The sequence below is a fragment of the Delphinapterus leucas genome, chromosome 6 (genome assembly GCF_059928025.1).
Source record: "Delphinapterus leucas isolate spDelLeu-1000000601 "Yukka" chromosome 6, BTC_Dleu_Yukka2, whole genome shotgun sequence".
Taxonomy (NCBI): domain Eukaryota; kingdom Metazoa; phylum Chordata; class Mammalia; order Artiodactyla; family Monodontidae; genus Delphinapterus; species Delphinapterus leucas.
Window position 1 is genome coordinate 79,924,646 of NC_143134.1, and position 21,356 is coordinate 79,946,001.

A 21,356-nucleotide genomic window follows, 5' to 3' on the forward strand; every position below is an offset into this window, starting at 1 on the left:
AGGAGAGGAATGTGATGAGTATCCATCATGACTATTGAACTCTATGTTAACTAATCGGCTTCCGTGAGATGGGGCAGCGTTCCAAATGTTTCATTTCCAGAATTACCATGGCTAGCTGAAATGAGTTCACTTCTGTTTCAAACACTGTTTGACCTTAGATTTAACAAAAGAAAAAAGCTTGGTGCAATTCCATTTCTAAAACAGAAAAACTGTTTTTTAATCTTCTCAAGAGAGGCTTTTTCACACTGAGGATCCAGAGAGTGAGCTAGCATCCAGAACCCCAAGAGGGAGTCCACAGAAGAGGGGGGACACACTGCCATGCCGTGTTGTAACATGAAGAAGATGTAGGCACAGCTGACAACCATTAAATCTGCAAAGGAAACCAGTACACTGGATGTTCATTACAGTAACGCAAGATGTTTCTGGGAATACCCTGGCTTCTCTTTCTTCTGCCTTGGCAATTAATGACCAGAGTTTTTTTATAACTAACCCTTCAATTGTCTTACTGCCTTTTGAACAAAAGAGAAATGCCTAAAAGACAATAGCAGAATCTGCTTTTCCAGAATCCTGTAAAGTTTTTTATTTCCCGTAATGCCAGCGAAATTTAAAATTCCATCAATTCTCATAGTAGCTAAAACTAATTACCTGGACATCATAGAACATTTCTTATCAAATTTGAATACTGCCCTGGGAGCTTGTTACAAAGCAAATTCTGATGCAGTTGGCTTGGGCAAGTCTTGATAGTCTGCATTTCTAACATGCTCACAGGTCCTGCCGATGCAACTGGTCTACAGACCACACTGTGAGTGGTCATGGGAGACATTAACTGCTTTCAACCTGAATGATGTCAGGTCCTACACACACATTATCTCATTATAATTAACACTTTGACAGGACAAGATGTACTTAATGGGAATTAATTCAAAAATTATGAGTTTAAAACCACCACGACTTACAAAAGTGATTTGCTTTGCTTCCAAGGGGGATATTTAACTTATTATCAGTAATGCTACTAATGACAATACTAATTTCTGTCATTGTTCTCTGTTGGTCTTTGTTGGTCTCATTCTCTGTTGTTTCACTCTTCTGGGGAGTCAGAGTAAGCAAGCAACTCTTTAGGGGTAAATGCTAATATGCAAAAGATAAATCAACTCCCTTCATGATAATCCTACAAATTATGCCTTTGGAAAAAATCATTTTTTGCCATTCTCTTATGATAGTAATTTTTTTTTCTTACTGTAGTTTCCAATGATATACAGTGTAGGGAATTACAGTGATATAAAAATAAGTGGTATCTTTAGATCATTCAGAAGCTGCCTATCAACTGAATAGAACGGAAAGTTCACACAGACCACCACCCTGAATACTACAGAGAAGAGCTTGAGAAGAAAGAGTGACCCCAAATACTGATAGATGTGAGGGCATTCCAGTAGGAATTAGATTACACTGAATTTCATGCACTATATTTGGTATTTAAGCAGGATGCTGGGATTAAGATACTCTGTGCCCTGATGAGATAAACGAGAACACAAACCTGATCCAATATCTGGAATCTTTTCAAATTAACCACATAACATGGTACAAGGGCAAAGGCTCAAAGACTTTTACTTTTTTCCTGAGGGTTTCATTTTTCCACACTTTCATCCCACCCCAATCTTGGAGCTATTTTCTGATAAATCAAAGTTACAGTGGAACCAGATTTCAGGAATACCTGCTTCATCTTTTGGGGCTGTTGCTATGTGATATCATAAAGTTTTGTACCTAATAGAGGTAGATAACTTAATCTGCCAATGAGAGAGGAAAAGAGTACAAACAGGGATTTTAATTCAGATTTGCCACAAATGATACATGAGATACAATCTAAGTAGGAGATACAACTTGGGCTACTGAGACCATCTGCAAAAAGATTTTTAACCAAAATAGTCATCTGTATTGGAAACTTTTACATATGCAAATTGTGCTTCACTCAGACATTAAGAGTTCTTCCCGCACTGCCCACTTTTAGCATAACTAAAATTCTGGGAAGGAGCAACTGGCAGGCAAACCCAGTGTCCAGGAATGGGAGTTATCCTGGTTATGGGTAGATGCTTCGTATTTCCCTTAAGAAAACAAAAGATGCTGCAAGTATAGCCCCCAAACAAAAGCCAGGAAATATAGAGAGAACTACTGGTCACTCCTTAGTATTTTCAGATTCTGGCCTTATCCCAGGATCTTATTTCCTTTGCAGGTGGCTTACGTGCTACAGAGAATTCCTTGTTAATAATTTGATTCATTTAATTCTCAATGGGAGCCTTTTATCATATCAGGATCACCAGGGGGCCTTTTTCAAAATACATATCCACTCCAGTCTTGAGATTTTGATTTCTTCTCCTCACCCCAAATATGGAAAATCAGTATTACTTAAAGCCTCTTTCATAAAAGGGAGTGTCAAATCTTTTGGTTTTACTGAAAGAGAAAAAATTAGGACTATTGCTTTAAGGAGTTATAAGAATTCTCTTTCAGGCTCCATAGAAAATATTTTAAAACAAGTATGACCTGGACTCTGTCCTCAATGGATTTAAAATGGCCAGAATATAAAAATGGCCGGGTTGAGGTATAAGAGTTGGAATGTCAAGAAAGGAGAGCCATAGGAGCTCACACAGTAAAAAATGTTTCCACCAACCAGAAAGTACGTAAAAGGTCCATTATTACTACCATTCCTTACGGATGCTTTTAACAGTTAAGGTATTTTGATGAATCAAAGTGATTCATTTTCTATTTAACGCATTAGCCCGGATTAGTTTATTTAACCTTGATACCTGGTGTCACAGCTGGGGCTTCTGAAGGAGTAGAACTAAAGATATGTATATTTTGAGAAGCAGGGAGAATGAAAAGCATGGTGGCTTTGTGTGATGCTGTGTTAAGGGCCCCGCAGCAAGGAAGGGCCTTCAGGAGTACTCCAGGGTGAGAACTGCCATCTTCAAAGAGGGAGACAAATTTGGATTACTACTCTGCAATCGTTGAATAGGACCTGCCTGCCAAATCAGGGGATATTAAGTTAGTTGTGCTTCATGAATTATTCTAATATGAAGTAAAACATCAAATTATTTTAAATCTTCCCTGACACTCTTTGATGCTATAAGAATATCATTTCCAAATAAACAATATATGATTGCTTTTATAAACAAAAAGATTTAATTGGTAAATAAAAATTAACTACAGTCTCCACAAAGGCTTACCAATAGAATAATGTAAGAGAAAGGACGATATAAGAAATTGAAAACCTGATAAGTGAGCACATCTCAAGCCATCTCTCAGGGCACTGCAGCCCATTTAAATTCGTCTCACAGAGGCTATTGTTGAATTAATCTATGAGTCCAGCAAAAGTATGGAAGTTGAACTCCCTCCTCAGCCTCTATCACCTTCATTGTCACAGCTGGTGAGGTCCAAGCCACCAAATCCTCCCTAGATGTTCAGTTTGAAACCACAATAAATAGCTTGTCTCTAGATCTGCAGTCACCGAAAGACAATCGCACAGGAAACAATGACTGGTGTAATGGCAAGACATTTAGAAATGGCAAACGTTGGAGCAATAATGTGATGTGTTGTCGTAATTAGTGTCTGAAATACCCTGCCTTGAAGATGTGCTTTATAAAATACATAGTGTGAACTGTGAATCTGTAGCTCAGAAGCAGTTTATTTTAAATGAGAGAAAAGGAAAAGGGTTCGTACTTTAAATTATTTAAATTTGTATTCACCTACAATAAACCTCAGATGATCTATTCTGCCATAGTAGGTAAAAATGGTCATAGATTTTCCAAACTGATAACCCCTTCCCACACAACAGGCTTACACATACACACTTTTAAGTGACTTCTTTCTCTTTAAAGATACCGTTAAAATGTTTATGGTTCTTCAGGATTACATGTTGAGCTAGAATTATAAATATGTATAAATATGCAGATGCTCTATCGAATCATTTCTTATCCCATTTGTATTTCCGAAGTTGTGTAAGATAACCTTTGTGGCTTTCCAGAACATCTTCTCACACCCCAGGGGGCAAATTACCTCTATTTTCATTTCCTTTAGACTTAGATCATTTTATAATTAAGAACTTATTGAAGCAGATTCTCCCCATGTGTAAGTTACTCCCTGGGGAGTAATTTATGCAAAGAGCACCTCTGACTTAATATCATATAAACCTAACAACTGTACAATGGATACCTGGGATTTTTAGTCAATTTTGCAATCATTGTAAAAAATCCACAGTTGGAAAGGTTACACTGGAAAAAAAAAAAAAAAGACAAAACCTGGTACAAAAAGCTTATAGTGTCATTTGTTTGGGTTCTTTAATGATTAGATTTTTTTAATAAAGGAATAATAATGTGGCTTGTCTTGTCATATTTTTTGTCCAAAAACATCAGAAATAGTGATGTTTTTGATGGTGATGATGAAGATTGACATTTTGTAGCTCTTTACTCTTTGCAGGGTACTTCCACATAAAATATCTCATTTAATCCTCACACCTCTATGAAGTTTGTCAGCTAAGGTTTAGAAACCAGAAGACAAGATCAGAGATTTTTTTCTTGGTCATGGGCCCAATCATTAACAGGTTAGGTACTAGAATCCAGGGGGACAGAACAGAATAGAGTGACATCAAATCTCACATTTTTTTCATATCCCACAATTTTGAAGACAAATCCTAGTTCATATATAAAATCAGAAGCAAATAGAAACACTTAGTCTAATAAGTACTTTAGTTGAATTTGTCTCTTCTCCTGATATTTTTATCATTATCTCTTTAACTGGTGCTATTGGAATAATATAGGAGTTCAAAATTGTATTTGTATTTTATCTTTGTGAGAAGCAGAGAAACGGTTACTGAATGAAATCTCAGGAAAATCAGCTAATTTCCCGTCATCATTTCCCGAGTCACCTCAAAGGCATCATTAACCACCTGTATCCTCAGTTTTCTCATATGAAAAATAGGGGCATAACTGAATTTTTTGCTTATAAAGATGATTTGAACTTACTGCAAAATATTTAATTTAAACAAAATTTAATGTGCTCCCCTAAAGCTAAGTATTATTTTTTTAATGAAAACAATAAAAAGAGGGTTATGTCTTGCATTTATTTGTTTTGTATATTCAAGCGTGAGAAACTGTAGAAAAGCATCCAAGTGGCAGATTGATGTATAAAGCATTTTGAAGCATATTTTGCATAATTATTTTAAATTGGGAGAAGGAATAGCAGATCTTCCTACTGTGTATAATTTTAACAACACTGAGAATACTATCAGTGACGTAGGAATTACTACATTCTAAATAAAGTTTATATCATGGATTCATCCATAACCTCAAAGCTTATGGCTTAAAATCATCATTCCAAGAGATTCTATACACGGGTGTCTACAAGACGTGACACCAAATTGCACACATGCAAAATGGAAATCCCGTGCCTCGCCATATTCCACAAAGGAATTAGCTTACCAACCAACCGTGTATGTCAAACCTACTATTTAATCTTACACCCAAGGCTAGGAAGCTAGAAGTCACCTTTGATTCTTCATCAATTTCCACCTCTGTATCCTTTCTTTCTTCTATCTTCTCACTTCTTCCATTGAGCTGTCTTTCTGTTTGCTTCTTCCTGTCCATTTATCCTGCCACCGATGTAATTCACGCCTTCAGCTCCTAACACCCAGGTTAGGAATAGTCTTTTAGTTAGTCTTCCATTTGTGTCTGGTTAACCTGCCAAACTCACCTTTCTAAAGTACCCAAACCATCACTTTCATCATTTCTTCATTCACTTCTTTGATTCCTTATGGCCAGTGATGTCAGGTGAAAATTCCTCTGCCTAACTCCCAAGAGCTTGATAATCTGACATCATTCCCTCTATCCAACCATATGGCCCAAGTTTCCATTAGAACCAAGTTGCTTGTCTCAGTGATCACAAGCCACAATCATTCGCGGCCTCCTTCATTCCATTCTGCTTGCAGAAATGCCTTTTGCCTTGTACTTCCTACACAACCTTCAAAATCAGAATGTCTTCATCTCCAATGAAATTATTTCAGTTCCTATTGAAGTAATAGTACCCATATGCTTTATTATTTTTTCCCCTGATATCGCCATGTATTCATTTTGTTTTATTGATTAAATTATTAGTGTCATTAGTATATCTTATCTTGTGTCAACAACCTTTATTATTTTAGTGGATATATAGATGCTTAATAAATATTGAACTGATTCATCATTGGCATTTTCACAAGTAATCATCCAACCACTTAATGTATAAAGTCACCTCCGCCCCTTCCAGTTTCCCTTATTTACTTATGTAAAATAATATTGAAATAAGGCAATGTGATCATTCTCAGTGACTTAATGTTTGAAGTGCAAAATAAGAAAACCAAAGCCACAGGTTCAAGGGATTTTTTAAGTCACACTACATGAAGGTCAAGTTCAAAAAAAGGAGAAAACAGTGAAAGCAAAAGTTTAGAAAGCTTCTGGTCCCTGGTTATATTTTTTAGTTTGAGGAAAACAAAACAAACAATGGTACATGGATGCCCTTTACTTAGAAGAAGCAGCTGGGGGCCGTTCAAATAGAAATGGGTGATCTCACAGCCCCACCCCCATCCTAGTGTCTTCAAACACTGAGCCATGGCGGGGAGAGGTGGGAAGGGAGATCGGAGGGCGAAAAGAAAACAACTCCGTAAGCTCAAAAATGTCTGTTTTCCCCTTTCAGCACAAATTGAAGTGATACCATGCAAAATTTGTGGCGATAAATCCTCTGGGATCCACTACGGAGTCATCACGTGTGAAGGCTGCAAGGTATGGGACTTTAACTCAGCACTGCCAACAGCATCCGCGTTTGCCTCAGGCATCTGTGTACTTCACAGTGCAAGAGGTGACACCTTTTGAAAGGCCTGCTGAAGGATTCTTGTGCCTGCTGCCGACACTCAGGAATTCTTGCTTGGTGGGTGGGTGGGCTGATTTTCTGTTCTTTGGCCTTTTACATTTTTGTCATTGTCTAACTCATTAGCAGGTGCTTCAAAACGGATTAACATTTAAAAGCTTCAGTTATTCACATTTACAGAGATATAAATACTGATTTGCTGTTTTAACAGTTTTGTGTCCACATCACGTTTATATCAATATGAAAGGTTAAAATAAAGATTATAAGCTAATGGCCATGTATTTATTTATCTGCTTGAGAAAGCCGTCGAGATGGCAGTTGCAATATGCATGTGACCATCCTTTATTCTCATGTTCCAGAAAAGTAAAAGAAAACTGGAAGCATGGAATGTTCAAAGTGGAGCAGATAATCTCTGATCAGTTAAAACTCATCTGCCCCAACTTCATCAATGAGGTCCTGAGGGCTAAACAAGGTTATGTCATATGGCCAATGTCACTAATCTAGTTAGTGAGAGAACATGGCCAAAAGCGTGTTTCTTTCTCTGTTTTTCATTCTCAGTCTAGTGTTCTCCTCCACAACATATCCAACCAGTTCTTCCAAAGACAAACTAATTCCTATGAGCAAGTTGATTTTTAAAACACAAAGCTGGAGGAATAGCAGTTAACATAGACTTAATCTGAAATAAGAGAAATTTGAAACTTAAGAGTAAATGTTTACATTTAATCCTTAGAAGGAAAGAAAGGGTGAGAGACTAAATATCAAGGGAGAAATGAAAACAGTTCTGCAATTTTAAAGGGCAGTATGTAACCAGAACAAATGAAATGCAGCCGTAGTCCAGGAGGGGAAAGTGAAAGACTGGCAAAGTTATTGGCAAAAGCAATTATATTTTTGATCAAAGATGCAAGCAGAGTGAATCATTAATTTAAGGTCAGTAAACTGAAGGAGATGCGGCACAATCAAAAATTCTAAGAACCAACTTTAATCTTATAAGACATTCAGATATAAATGAAACAAAACGTACTGTAACTCAAATAGTCATGCTATGTGAAAAATTGGCAGTGTCTTCATAATAGTCTCAAAAATTATGATTCCTGGAATTGAAACTGGAGGGAAGAAAAGAAAAAGGACTAAATGAGAATAAAGTAGGGGAGGGATGCAGAGGGGGCAGAATAACATGAAATGTCCTAACCCATCAACATACTGACTGGCTTTAGAGGTGATTAGCAGTAATCCATCTTTGAACATCATGAGATGTGCCTTGTATTCTGTTCTTCTGCAGACCTATACTTAAGAATTGCATGTTATTCACCTTAATACAATTTTTTCAACTTATCACAAGACACGTTAAAGCAAAATTACGAATCAGCGGTTTTTTACCCTTCTAGAATAAGTTATTACTTCCTCTGGGCAGATAGACAAACAGTTTTCTTCATAAACACTAATAATTTTGTTATCTTTTTCTTAACTTATTTTTTTGGCCATGCCACGTGGCGTGCAGGATTTATTCCCCCAACCGGGGATTGAACCCATGCCCCCTGCAGTGGAAACACAGAGTCTTAACAACTGGACCATCAGGGAATTCCCCTAAATACTAATAATTTTGGAATCAGACACATCTCCAGTGAAATCACTTCCACCGTGTTGGTTTATTATGCAATTTTAAGAGCTCTGGTCTAGTTTACACAGTACCCATGAAAAAATGTTTTGTAGCTCAATGTCAAAGTGGAAATGTTTTGTGTTTCATTGTATAAAGCTGTATTTAGAAAATGTCTGCTTTCAAAATATGAGGCTATGGTCATGTTAAGGAACTAGACATTTTAAGCAGTGATTTCCAAAAAAGATTTAACTACTGAACAAATATATTCCAACAGGTCAATAGCCAAGAACGAGTATTTAGGCTCCTGTCATCTTTTCTATTTAAAGAGGGAATCCAGGATCAAAGAACTTATGCTGTCATTTTGAAGCATATTCTGAGGTTTTAGTCAAAATGATACTGTACACCACACAACTTTTTTTTATTTCATGGAAAAACCCACATTTGTAAATATGCTACATTTTTCTCCAAATAGCAAACTCAAGAAATTCTGCTCAGAATAAGATATCAATGTCAGCACATGTAGTATCAACCTCTGAATTTTCATAATACTGTTTTCAGATCCACATAAACCACCCATTTTAAATAACATCATTTCCGCTTGTGCACTTATTCAGGTTCCTTTTCATCCAATAAAAATTTAAAACGAAATCTCTTTTTCATGCCAGAAACCTCATTTGCAGTAATGAGCAACAGATAAGCAAGAAATGTCTCACAATTAATGTCAAATTGGCCTTAAATTAGGGCTGTAGCTGTGACTTCAAAAAAGTCTCTTCTGTCAACTCCTTTGCTAAGTGGCACTTAAGAGTATCCATAGGTAAAAACCACACAATTCTTTTGTAAAATGTAAATTCCAAGTCATCTTCAATCAAGACTGATGAGCTGAGGTTATGCCTTCTGACAGCTTTCACAGTATATGAAGTACATAATTTCAACCTCTGGGGGCTTAGATGTGATCTCTTGTTTAAGGGCTCCATGAGTTCATGCAAACTGGCCAATTGGATATCTTATTTTGCCACCACTGGTTCATTAAATAAATAATACGCATGGATCTGTGGGGGCAAAACTAGCTCTTGTTGAATGGCTTGAGGATTACAACCACAAAACCAATTGGCACTCCTCTCTAAGGAGGTACTTGGCCACTCATCCTTTCCTGAGGCTTTTCATAAGGTTGGCCAAGCTCTCTGTTACAGTGCCTTGCCAAGCCATATGGAAGCCTGAGGCAAAAGGAAAATTGATAATTTTAATTCTGTTTTTATGTAAACTTTTGGGGAGTTTGCATTAATGTTGATTTGTAACATGTAAAATCAGTGTTAAAATGTTTATCCTGAGTACCACATCTTTTGGCAACCCTTAAATGTGTGACCAAGGTGATTGCCTCACCAGTCTCACCCTAGTCCCAGCCCTGCACTATCCTCCCATTGATAGTTGAGGAAACTGTTTGACAGAAGTCAAGTGACCTCTTCCAGGCCTCTCAGCGAGATGGGCATTGCATGACCACCCTGGACCTTTTCTAGGCTTCCTCCTTCCGAGAGATGATAGTACAGGATATCTTTTCCTAAAATTTCTCTTGGTAAATCTATTTGTAGATCACTGCTTTGTTTGTAGCACTTTGCACTTTTGCTTTATTGTAATTCAAGGACAAGGAGTGATGAGGGAAACTAATTAAATAGGTGAATGAATGGGTGAAGGATACTTTCATATCTCTGGAGAAAATGTTTATTTACCCCAGTAGGATTTTTGGTAAGAGAACTAAGGTGGGTGGTATCCAAAGAATTAAAAAAATAATAGACTTAGCTGTGGGTTTAGTTATAAGGGTGATGTATGGTCCAAGGCAGTTCGTTTTGTACCAGAAGGACCTAAATGTACTTGCATGAAGACCTCCTAGATCGCTACAGCCTGAGGCCAAGCAGAGAGCATTCATTCAGCTTTTACTTATTGTCTGTTTTCTGCTGAGCAGTTTTTATACCATATTTCCTTTATTCAAAGATGTGGTTGACTCTAAGGTACATCACTGCTTAGAAAAACAACCTTCCAGATACATTCTGGCCAAATACAAAAATTTCCAAATGGATAAAAATGCATCTTAGAAACTAGGAAGATAGTGGCGCATATTGAACCCACACTACTCAGTACCCAGAGTTCCTCACTCCCACAGCACTTGACACACTGCTGTGTTATTGTCCCCATGAAGTTCTGTCGTACGTGACACTCCCCTCTGCCACTCCCTTCCCACTGCTCTCTGGGGGCAGGAACTCTCTTTTACTGTGCATAGAACAGCACGGATGTCTTTAGTACACATTGATTGAATGAATGAATGAATGGATGATACCTTCATATCTCTGCAGAGAGTCCAAATTTTCCCCAGTAGAAACATCTGTAAGCAGTCCAAGGAGAGGTAGCCAAAGAATTTTAAAAAGTGAACTCAGTTAACGACGTTCACTGTAGAAAATGTAGCTATCATCTCTGTTAATGGCCGCTTCTTATAAATTTATCTCCCTCCCATTCTCTTTCTCCCTCTAGGGATTCTTTAGAAGGAGCCAGCAGAACAATGCCTCTTACTCCTGCCCGAGGCAGAGAAACTGTTTAATTGACAGAACCAACAGAAACCGTTGCCAACACTGCCGACTGCAGAAGTGTCTTGCCCTAGGAATGTCCAGAGATGGTAAGGCTTCGCCTTCCTACTTCTTACTTAAAGGCTTTCAAAACAGAGAGCTAGTGGGAAGCAGCCGCATAGCACGGGGAGGTCAGCTCAGTGCTTTGTGACCACCTAGAGGGGTGGGATAGGGAGGGTGGGAAGGAGATGCAAGAGGGAGGAGATATGAGGATATATGTATACATATAGCTGATTCACTTTGTTATAAAGCAGAAACTAACACAGCATTGTAAAGCAATTATACTCCAGTAAAGATGTAAAAGAAAAAAGAAGGCTTTCAAATGTATGCTTTTCTTTTTTTCATTCAAAATTATTTAATTACAAGGCTGGATAACTGAAAAAGAATTTTCCATTAAAAACAATTTCAGAGCCAGAAAGTATAAATAATATACTGGCTAACACGTATATGTCACTCTAGGGCAGTGACATGATTAAACAGAAATGGCTTGAATCTTATGGATGCATCAAATGGATGCTTTGCTGGAGTCTGTTTAAGCTGCTGGAAGAATTCTAGACAAAGGGATAAGAAGAAAAGAAAACCACTTGCTGGCAGTGTATTAAGAGGAAAAGTAAGAGCAAATAAATATATCGTATTGCCTATAACATAGGAAGAAAGGAAAGGCTTTTCTGTAGCTCACGGAGCAACCTGTGCTAACTAGGTTAGGTGAAAGCCACGTAGTCCTAGATCTAAAGGTTACCACTTGTCCAAGTTTGCCTGTGAATGAGGGACTTCCTGGGATGTGAGATTTTCTGAGCTAAAACTGGAAAGTCCCAGGCAGACCTGGACCACTTGGTCACTGGGTAAGTCTGACTGGTGCACAAGTTGCTTGGTATGTGGAGATGCTAAGGAACAGACCTTGCTTCTGTAGGAAGCCCAGAAGCTCCATTAATGGATGTGGACTATTCAGAGGCATGATGAAGATCAGAAAGGCTGTAGCAGAGCTGCACGTCTTAGAAGGGTTCTGTAGATGGTGTCATTTTCAGAATAGACTCAAGTGTGTACTCCACCTTCACGCCCAATCCAAATGGGTGGCTTGGCACCCCAACTGAACTTCTTAGATTAATGAAAGAGGACAAATAAACTCACACAAAGAATTTCATCTAGCTTTGTGTCCATTTTTAAGTTTTCATCTAAACGAATTCTTTCCCCACTGACGTTGGCCGTAGCACTCCTGTACTGGGTTATGAGCAGCCCTGTGTCCTGGGGCCATTTCTGTCTTGTTCCCACTGTACCCTCAGGGTCTGGTTAAAAGCAGGCACCTAAGTGTTTGTTGAATGAATCATGGAATTCTCTTTTACCTAGAGCCTGAGACACAGACAAAGCCCCTGATACTCATTCTCTTTACGTGAATCACTGTGGATTCTGTGTCTCTGGTCACACTCCCTGGAATGAAGTTCAAGGCAGTGTGGACCAAAAAAGAAAGAAAAAAAGAAATACTTCTAGATTTTAAAGAAATATAGATAATTGGCATGCACTATCTCTTGGTATAAAGGGATTTTGTGAGTTATTGAATTAAATGTGGGCCTTTTAGTCATTTGGATAAATTTAACTCTGCATAGATGGGATCTAAACATATACACTGTTTACTACTTAGCTTGCGTTCTCCAGATAGTTGCATCTTGAATTTTTGTTTACCATTTCTCTAATTTCCAACCCACATAAACTTGTCTTGCACAAAAGTATACCAATGAGATATATTTAACCCCCAAAATAAAAAGAATCTGACGTTGAGCCTTCCAGTTTATAGGTAGCTTCTAAAGCTACAAGATGTAGGTTTCCAAAACTTTTCTATGTATTAGCTGATTTTGTTTGTTTTGTTTTTCTAGATTTGCTAATCACATACATTTACTTGTAGGGTAAATTTGTAGCCCTGTGTACTTGCACATAACTAAAGTGAAGAAAGTGGAGGGTGGAGGTTAAATGGTTTTCAGAATTTCTTTAGTGAAGTTCTGTGGGAATTCGAGTTGATAATTTTGCACTTCATTTCTGTAATATGGAGTCAGCATAATAATTGACAGTATCTGAAAAGTTTCATTAATAATTCTACAGAGAGACTAAGCCATTGAGTATTTGCCTTTGTTGCTTCTTCCTACAATAAAAGGAAGTATCTATTTGGAAAGAGAGATCATGTGGGTCTGTGCTGGTGAACAGAATCATGAGCAAGGGATGGGCATATGGTCCAAGGCAGATTCAGTGACGTCAGCCCACAAAATCTAAGAGGTTGTCTGAATCGCATGACATAAAAGAAATATATTGTAGGGGCGGGGGTGGGGACATGGGGATCGTTTATGGATAGAGCCGCAGTCTGTTCTCAAGGGGGAAGAAATTTACTACAGCATAAACTTCTGTGCAAGAAAAAGCAAGATAGTATCTAAGGATGCTGAGGATTAAGGATAATGATCCATCTTAATTTTAGGTCCAGAGACAATCTTGAGGCTTCCAGGGATATCTTTCAAAATGCCCCCTAAGCATGGCTTGTGTCAGATTAATGGCGAGGAGAAATGCTCAGGAGTGATAGTAGTAGCTGGGAATGAGGAGAAGAGGCTTCAGCAGAAGAAAAACATGATTCTGTCGATGGGAAAACAAATTCTTCTTTACTGTGTATATAGAGGAAGTTTGTTATAAGCCTTGAATATATAGGGTACTTTAAACTAAATAAGTCACACTAATACCTGGGAAGCTAAACAGGTTTTATCTCCTATTGATAAGTAATGCCTAGTATGTGGTATCAAAGGATTATGAAGCCCTGAGGTTATGGTTAACTAGCTATGTCTAGTAAGGGCTCCAGAGTAAGAGGTAGTATGTGTCCTGCCACTAATTTATTGTACCTACCTTCTACTGACGAAGCAGATATTTTCAAAGTGCTTTAGCAGTAGTACCAGTAGCCAAGGTAAGATGCCCTCACACCTAACTTCTATATACACACCACCCAGCTTCCCTCAGACATAAAGTAGCATCTTCGTTTTAATATTTGCATTTGTTTTCTGTCAGTTATGCCTGGCTCCAAGAATATTTACTTCACCATACCTGGTCACTAAAACAATATGACTGCTAGTAGATGGCTTGATATAACTGTTGACTCCGCTGGACTTTCATTCTCTCCTGAATTTCAGCTTCTATAGTGGCGTATTAGTCATGGGAGAGAATGAGTAGACAACAAACTCAGCAGTAACAAATTTGTTCGAATTTAGCATTGGCAAAGAATCAAAAGTCAAATCCACTTGGAATACATACACATGTGTTTATGTGTATAAAAAGGTGAAGGTATTGCATGTATACGTGTGTGTGAAGTGACGGCATACGTATGTGCACTGAATCTTCTCCACCATTGTATTTATTTCTTTTTTTTAACTGGACCCTTCACAAATGTTAGTTGCCGGAATCTTCAGTGTGAGGTGTATTAGCACTACCAAAAAAAAAAAACAGAAAATATTTTGGCATCAATAGGAAGATATTGCACCCCAAAGAAAAAGCATTATACTCACCTTGCAATAATGAAGTATGTGTCCTCCTAAGTGACATGCCTCTATGAAAAAATGGAAGCTGCCCTACACGGGCAGGTGTCACAGATTTAGCTTCTTGTTATCCAGAATGGCATGGTCCAGTATGGTATCCACGTGTTGCTATTTAAATTTAAGTTTAGATTTATTACAATTAAATAAAATTTAAAGTTTAGTTCTTCAGTCACACTAGCTATATTTCAAGTGCTCAAAGCCACATGTGCCTTGTGGCTACCATATTAGAAAGTGCAGGGAACATTCCATAATCACAGGAAGTTCTGTTGGAGAAGTGAAGGGGAAGAGAGAATGTTTTAAAATTATGAATAGGGTTGGGTAGACTGAATCCGATTTTTTTCTACAAATCTTAAAGCACTATAAAAAGGCATAGCCTTGAAATTTTAAAGTTAAATTAAGACTAGTTTCCTTGATAAGTAGTGAGATATAAACATAAAGCATTTCACAGCCAAAGATAGTAAGATAAAATAATTTCCAAAAGGCCTATGGAAAGTCATAGATGATAGTTCTACAACGGGGTTCCTCTTGATACCAAAAACATGTGTCTAGTTGTCATGTGGTAGGAAGCAGAAATCTTTGAAGAAGCATCATCTTTGTTGTATAGTTACTCCAAAAACTTCCGTTCCATTTAGAATCCCACAATTCAAATAGATATGAAAAGATTTCCAATACTTTTGCGTAAAATGGTTCTTTGCTAGTGTGGGATCAAAATGAGGGTTGAGAGCATACCATGAGCAAATACTATCATCACTGAATATTTATAAAGCACTTGCAATGTATACAAATTGTGCTAGTTTCTTTGAGAGCTAGCAGTTTAACAAGAGGCTGTCTCCATACTCAAGTGAATCTCATTAACAGAATAATTCAAGTTTGAGAGGGTCAAACACGTAAACTATGTGCCATTCTGATTAATGGGTAGTGGTAAGAAGAATGCAAATACTTGAAAATATAATAGAATATAGCCTTTGTTAAAATAGGCCCATGAAGTCATTTGTAGAGACGTGGATGGACCTAGAGACTGTCATACAGAGTGAAGTTAAGTCAGAAAGAGAAAAACAACTATCATATATTAACGCATATATGTGGAATCTAGAAAAATGGTACAGATGAACCGGTTTGCAAGGTAGAAATAGAGACACAGATGTAGAGAACAAACGCGTGGACACCAAGGGGGGGAAAGCGGGGGTGGGGGGTGGGATGAATTGGGAGATTGGCATTGACATATATACACTAATATGTGTAAAATAGATAAGTAATAAGAACCTGCTGTATAATAAACAAATGAAATTGAAAACATAGGCCCATGAATACAATAAATGTATTTACAAATAATGACAAGAAATTATTTTTATATCAGGAAAGTTCAGTAACTTTATTTTGCCAAGTACTATAATTTTTTCCCAAATATGTCACCACTTTTATTACAGGAAGGGGCATAAAACTGAAACACTGGCTCACCAGTGTTTCTGAAATGAATGGAAAATTGATTCTAAAATAGTATTATAGTCATTGTCGGCAAAGTCCTTGATTTAGGATGAAGCCTGATAATTCCAAAATGTTGTGGAGCTTTAAGTTTTTTCTTTGAAAATATTTAAATTGCTCAGTGACTTGATAAGTCAATTTTTTTTGGAAGAGGCATAACTATTCACCATTGAGTGGGTTTTCGGGTGTTTACAGGGCAAAGAGCTTGGCAGCATACTTATTTGACACTGTTAGCTTTGAGTGTGAGGTCTTATGGTTAACAGCAGAATTCTGAACCTAAAATCGTTCAGTATAGGGTCTTGACTGGGCTCGTTTCCGTATCTGCTGTCAGCTACAGGTCAGTTCTACAGCTCTCCTGTTTGTAGTTGGCCTTGCCTGAGATGGTTCTGCTCTGTTTCACATATCTTATCCTTCAGCAAACTAGTGTAGGCATGTCCTTTTCATGGTGGGGCACTCAATCACACAAGCACTTTTTAAGCCTCCGTTTGTGTCACATATGTCAATATCCCATTGCTCCAGAGCAGATCATATGACCCTGAGTCAAGGGGATGGAGCAGGATGCCTGCACAGAATGAAAGGGCACTGCAAATTTACATGGGGTAGAGCAGGCAAATAGGCAAGAAGCATCAGGGTTACTAATGCAGTCAACCTACTACAATGTGTATTTCACCTAAAGTGTATAGAAATCTAAAGCAAGGTTTAGGTTTGGAAAAAGGTTTAAAAAGAGCCACTACATTTTTGTCTCCATGTCAGAAGAGTTCCTCGTTCTTAATTTTTTCTCCCTATAAATTTTAAATGAATAAATGCAAAACTATTCTACTAAAGTAAGTCAGAAAGTAGGTCTACTCCAGCCAAAACAAAAATCTTAACCTACAGCAGTAGACATAAATTTTGGATTCACCTCTCTATCTCTGTCACAAAGAGCTGTTCCGAATCTACAGGAATGCAAAGGACAGGGGGTGAGCGAATGGAGAAGCATGTGACATTTCTTGGGGGGAAAAAGTTTTTTCTGAATCAAAACTTACCATGATTTATTCTTTTCGTATACTAAAAGGGTTTTTTTCCCCCTAGAGAATGACATAGAGTAAATTATTTGGAATGATAAAGATAGAAAGCTTTCTCTAAAAGCAACTACAGAATTCTGTCCATGGACAAGCTGAAAATACCACTACAGTTAGGAAGCAAATATATTTGTCTCTGAGAAACAGAATTTAATGCCCTGTCTCTACAAAGTTAAACACAGTGATTCAAAACCCTATAAATTCCATACATATGTGTTAGCATAGGTATTTGTTTTTCTCTTTCTGACTTACTTCACTCTGTATGACAGACTCTAGGTCCATCCACCTCACTACAAATAACTCAATTTCATTTCTTTTTATAGCTGAGTTATATTCCATTCTATATATGTGCCACATCTTCTTTATCCATAGCCACATAGCACAGGGAGATCAGCTCGGTGCTTTGTGTCCACCTAGAGGGGTGGGATAGGGAGGGCAGGAGGGAGACGCAAGAGGGAAGAGATATGGGTATATATGTATATGTATAGCTGATTCACTTTGTTATAAAGCAGAAACTGACACACCATTGTAAAGTAATTATACTCCAATAAAGATGTTAAAAAAAAAAAAGAAAGAAATAGAGGAACAAAATCATTAAAAAAAATACCTATAAAAATGACAGCTGAGGTGGCATGGGGAGTTTGGTCTGGATTAACCCGATTACTTGTCTTTATTCAGAAAAATTAGTGGATAATTGCCACTTGGTTTTCCTACTTAGGCAGTGTCAGAAAGCCAGAACACAGGTTTTCCAAGATTAAGGAGATAGGAAGAGTTTGGGCTGCTCTAAATCCATCCCTCACATCCACAATCCAGCAGGCAGAAAGGAGGAGAATGGCGAGCCTCAGGACACACCTGCATGCAGCGCTTCCATTTACTCCCTGTTATCCAGAACTTCATCACAGAGACACACCTGGCAGTGAGGGAGGTTGGGAAATGTGGTCTCCATTCCGAACAGCCTATGCTCAGATAAACTTTGGTAGCTCTATAACCACTGGAAAGAGAAAATGAATATTGGAGGAATATTGGGGGGTAAAACGGCAGCTGTTTCACAACAGGAATCTCTTCTGTGGCCCCTTGGTGCTGGAGAGTTCTTAAGCACTTCACCATTTAGTCATTCTCAGAAGTTATTCTCATCAACTCTACTGACTGAATCCAGAAATTGGACCTATTTCTACTCTCCATTCTCTTCTTCCCACATTCTCTGAGCTCCCACCACCAGCCGGTGACGGGAACAGTGTCACAAAAGAAAAGAAAGCAGAATCTCAAAAGGGAACCTCTAAGTTTACCATAGTCCCTACCATTAACATGAGCCGAACGACATCATGCTTGATGATTCAGATAAGGTGGCCCCTCGACTCCGGACGTTCACAGCCTTAAACGGGAGTTGACAGCATGTGAGGAAAAATGTCTCGATCCACAACAGTTCAGGAGGTTAAGCTCTATAAGAAACAATGAATTCAGATCAAAGCATCTTTGTACTACTCTGTGACCACTGACAGAGCCTCTTTCTCCTTCTTCCTCAGGATGGTTAAGGATTTTTCCAGAAGAGAGGGGCAGTATAAAACTTGGGGACGGTAGAATAAGAAAGGAAGGGTTACCGTTGTCTCACTTGCTGGGTATCGTATTCACAAAATTGCTATTTTCCAAAGATTGTTTTCATTTGATCCCCAAATCCAATCGAAGGCAAATGATGTGGTTTCCTTGAAACTGTGTTTCTCACCCTGCTTCACATCCTTGGTCTTACCCAACGTGCTGTTTAGAAAATAGTGAAATAGTAGGGTCCTATCTGGCAATCTAGAAACTGTAATGCTCAGGAGGGAAGCTAATAATGAGTGTTGGTCTACATTTGAATAGGTACTATGTGGTAGTTTTGGGTTTTCGTGAATTCTTTTTTTTTCCCCCGCAAGTAAGAAAGAACGAGGAAATATGCCTTCTAACTTCGTGTCAATGAGAAATACATCTATAAGTTTGTACCTTTCTTCCTAGCTTAGATTTAGTTCTCACTATGCACATAAACCAGTACAGACACCCGTGAATATAACCTTTTATCAAATGTGGAGTGCAAGCGAATGGACTCTTGGGCTTTGGTACTGGGACTTGGTGCATTTTATGTTGAGGGGACAGCCATCCATGAGCCCTTGGACTTGAGGTGGTTAATGCGAGTGAGAACCTCAAGTGCTGTTTTCTGCTTTTGTCTCCCACCCAGCTGTGAAGTTTGGGAGGATGTCCAAGAAGCAGAGGGACAGCCTGTATGCTGAGGTGCAGAAGCACCAGCAGCGGCTGCAGGAGCAGCGGCAGCAGCAGAGTGGGGAGGCGGAAGCCCTCGCCAGGGTGTACAGCAGCAGCATCAGCAATGGCCTCAGCAACCTGAGCAACGAGGCCAGTGGCACTTACGCCAACGGACACGTCATGGACCTGCCCAAGTCCGAGGGTTATTACAACGTGGATTCCGGCCAGCCGTCCCCTGATCAGTCAGGACTTGACGTGACTGGAATCAAACAGATAAAGCAAGAACCTATCTATGACCTCACATCCGTACCCAACTTGTTTACCTATAGTTCTTTCAACAACGGGCAGTTAGCACCAGGGATAACCATGACTGAAATCGGTAAGTGGAAATCTCCTTACGGCTCATTTTTGGAAATTCTACTTTGAAATCGCCTTGGTCCTGTTTAGTAAGATCATTTTCTTAGGTCTAAGTTGAATTACTTGCATTTATGGCTTCTAGTGAGGAAACTAATTGATTTTAAAATATAGTCTAATAACTGTCACTGTTCCCATGGCCCATAAAAGTTTATTTCAAGCAAAGGAAGAAAGAAAAAAATCATAAATAGAAAGATGCTATCTGTAAGGAACAGATGCTATCTGTTGAATTTGGGTTCATCACTGAAGGAAAAATGTTATTGGTATAAACAAGAAAATTTCCGCAAGTGTTCAAAGTGATGCTATTAAAAGTGAAATAGCTAAGGGATATAGAAGCAGTATGTAGTAACTGAATGAACAGGGCTCCAACTCTCCATCTAAGATAACTGGGGACAAACCTCAGTTTCCTTCTGTGTAAAGGCAGAGGGGTAGACCAGAAGACCTCTAAGCCTCTTGTAAATCTGAATTCAAGAATTCTACGTGGGAATAGAGTCTGAATTACTGGCAATAAAATAAGTGTAGTCTGGAATATTACAGAAGGGCAACAAATAAGCCCCTCTGAGCAGGGCAAGTCCCAGGCACAGTTGCTTCGGTTGCAGACCCTCCTGCTTCTGCAACATCCTTCTTAAGGAGTGGTCTTCAAGAGTGCACTCTCTCTCCTGACCTGTCGCCGCTTTGTTTTACCCTGTTAAGCTTAGGAGTCTGTTAACCGTCTAATCAGTTGATTTTATTAACTAATTGCCATAAAAATATGGATGTAGGTTTAACGCATTACCCTCCTGGGTAACAGAGCTGTGTGTTAACAGTAGCCCGGAGGAGCTAGCAGGCAGTGGCTACAGCAGGCTTCACGCAGTACTTAGTGCACAGGGAAAGCAGTGTGGAGCTCGGGAGTCTTTGAGACTGCCATCTTGCCCTGAGAGGTGGCAGAAAAGAGTGGTTAAGAACCAGGCTACCTGAATTCAAATCCTGGATCCGTCGCCTGTTATTTGAGCTGAAGCAAGTCTCTCAATCCTGGTTTGCTCATCCTGTTTTTTGGGGGGTTTTTTTTCTCAAAAAATGTTAGCTCACAGATCACACCGTTGTTGTAAGAATTAAATGAGTCAATACTTGTAAAACAGAGCCATGTTTGGCACTCCGCAAGTGCTCAGTAACTCTGAGCTGTTCTCACTTGCCCACCACGTGTTCAGTCACCTTCTCTGTCTAAACTGTGAGTAGGAGCCTAAAGCCTACGAGTGTTTTAAATAAAGTTGATGTGAACACATAACGAAGGACACGCCATATGTATCTTGGCTACTTCTACCATCTGGTTGAGGAAGAAGTGACGTGACACAGTTATAAAACCTGAAACGCTATTTTTCTCTCTTAGCAATTCAGCCTGTGGCAGGGAGTAAAGAAGTGGTTGACATAGCACCTGTGACGACATCCACAACTGAGAGACGTAGAAAACTACACATCAGCTCTAATAACAAAAATATTCCTTATGTTGCTCTCCTTAACCTGTGACTGTGTCGCAGGC

General features: G+C 38.7%; 1 protein-coding gene across 1 annotated transcript in view; it reads left to right on the forward strand.

Annotated features, from left to right (window-relative positions):
- RORB (RAR related orphan receptor B) overlaps positions 1-21,356 on the forward strand; it is a 183,146-nt gene that overhangs the window by 122,710 nt on the left and 39,080 nt on the right. Inside the window, exons 4-6 of the mRNA XM_089912634.1 lie at positions 6,718-6,803; positions 11,006-11,147; positions 19,404-19,805. Coding sequence (XP_089768760.1) covers positions 6,718-6,803; positions 11,006-11,147; positions 19,404-19,805 — 630 coding nt within the window. The remainder of the gene's footprint in view (positions 1-6,717; positions 6,804-11,005; positions 11,148-19,403; positions 19,806-21,356) is intronic.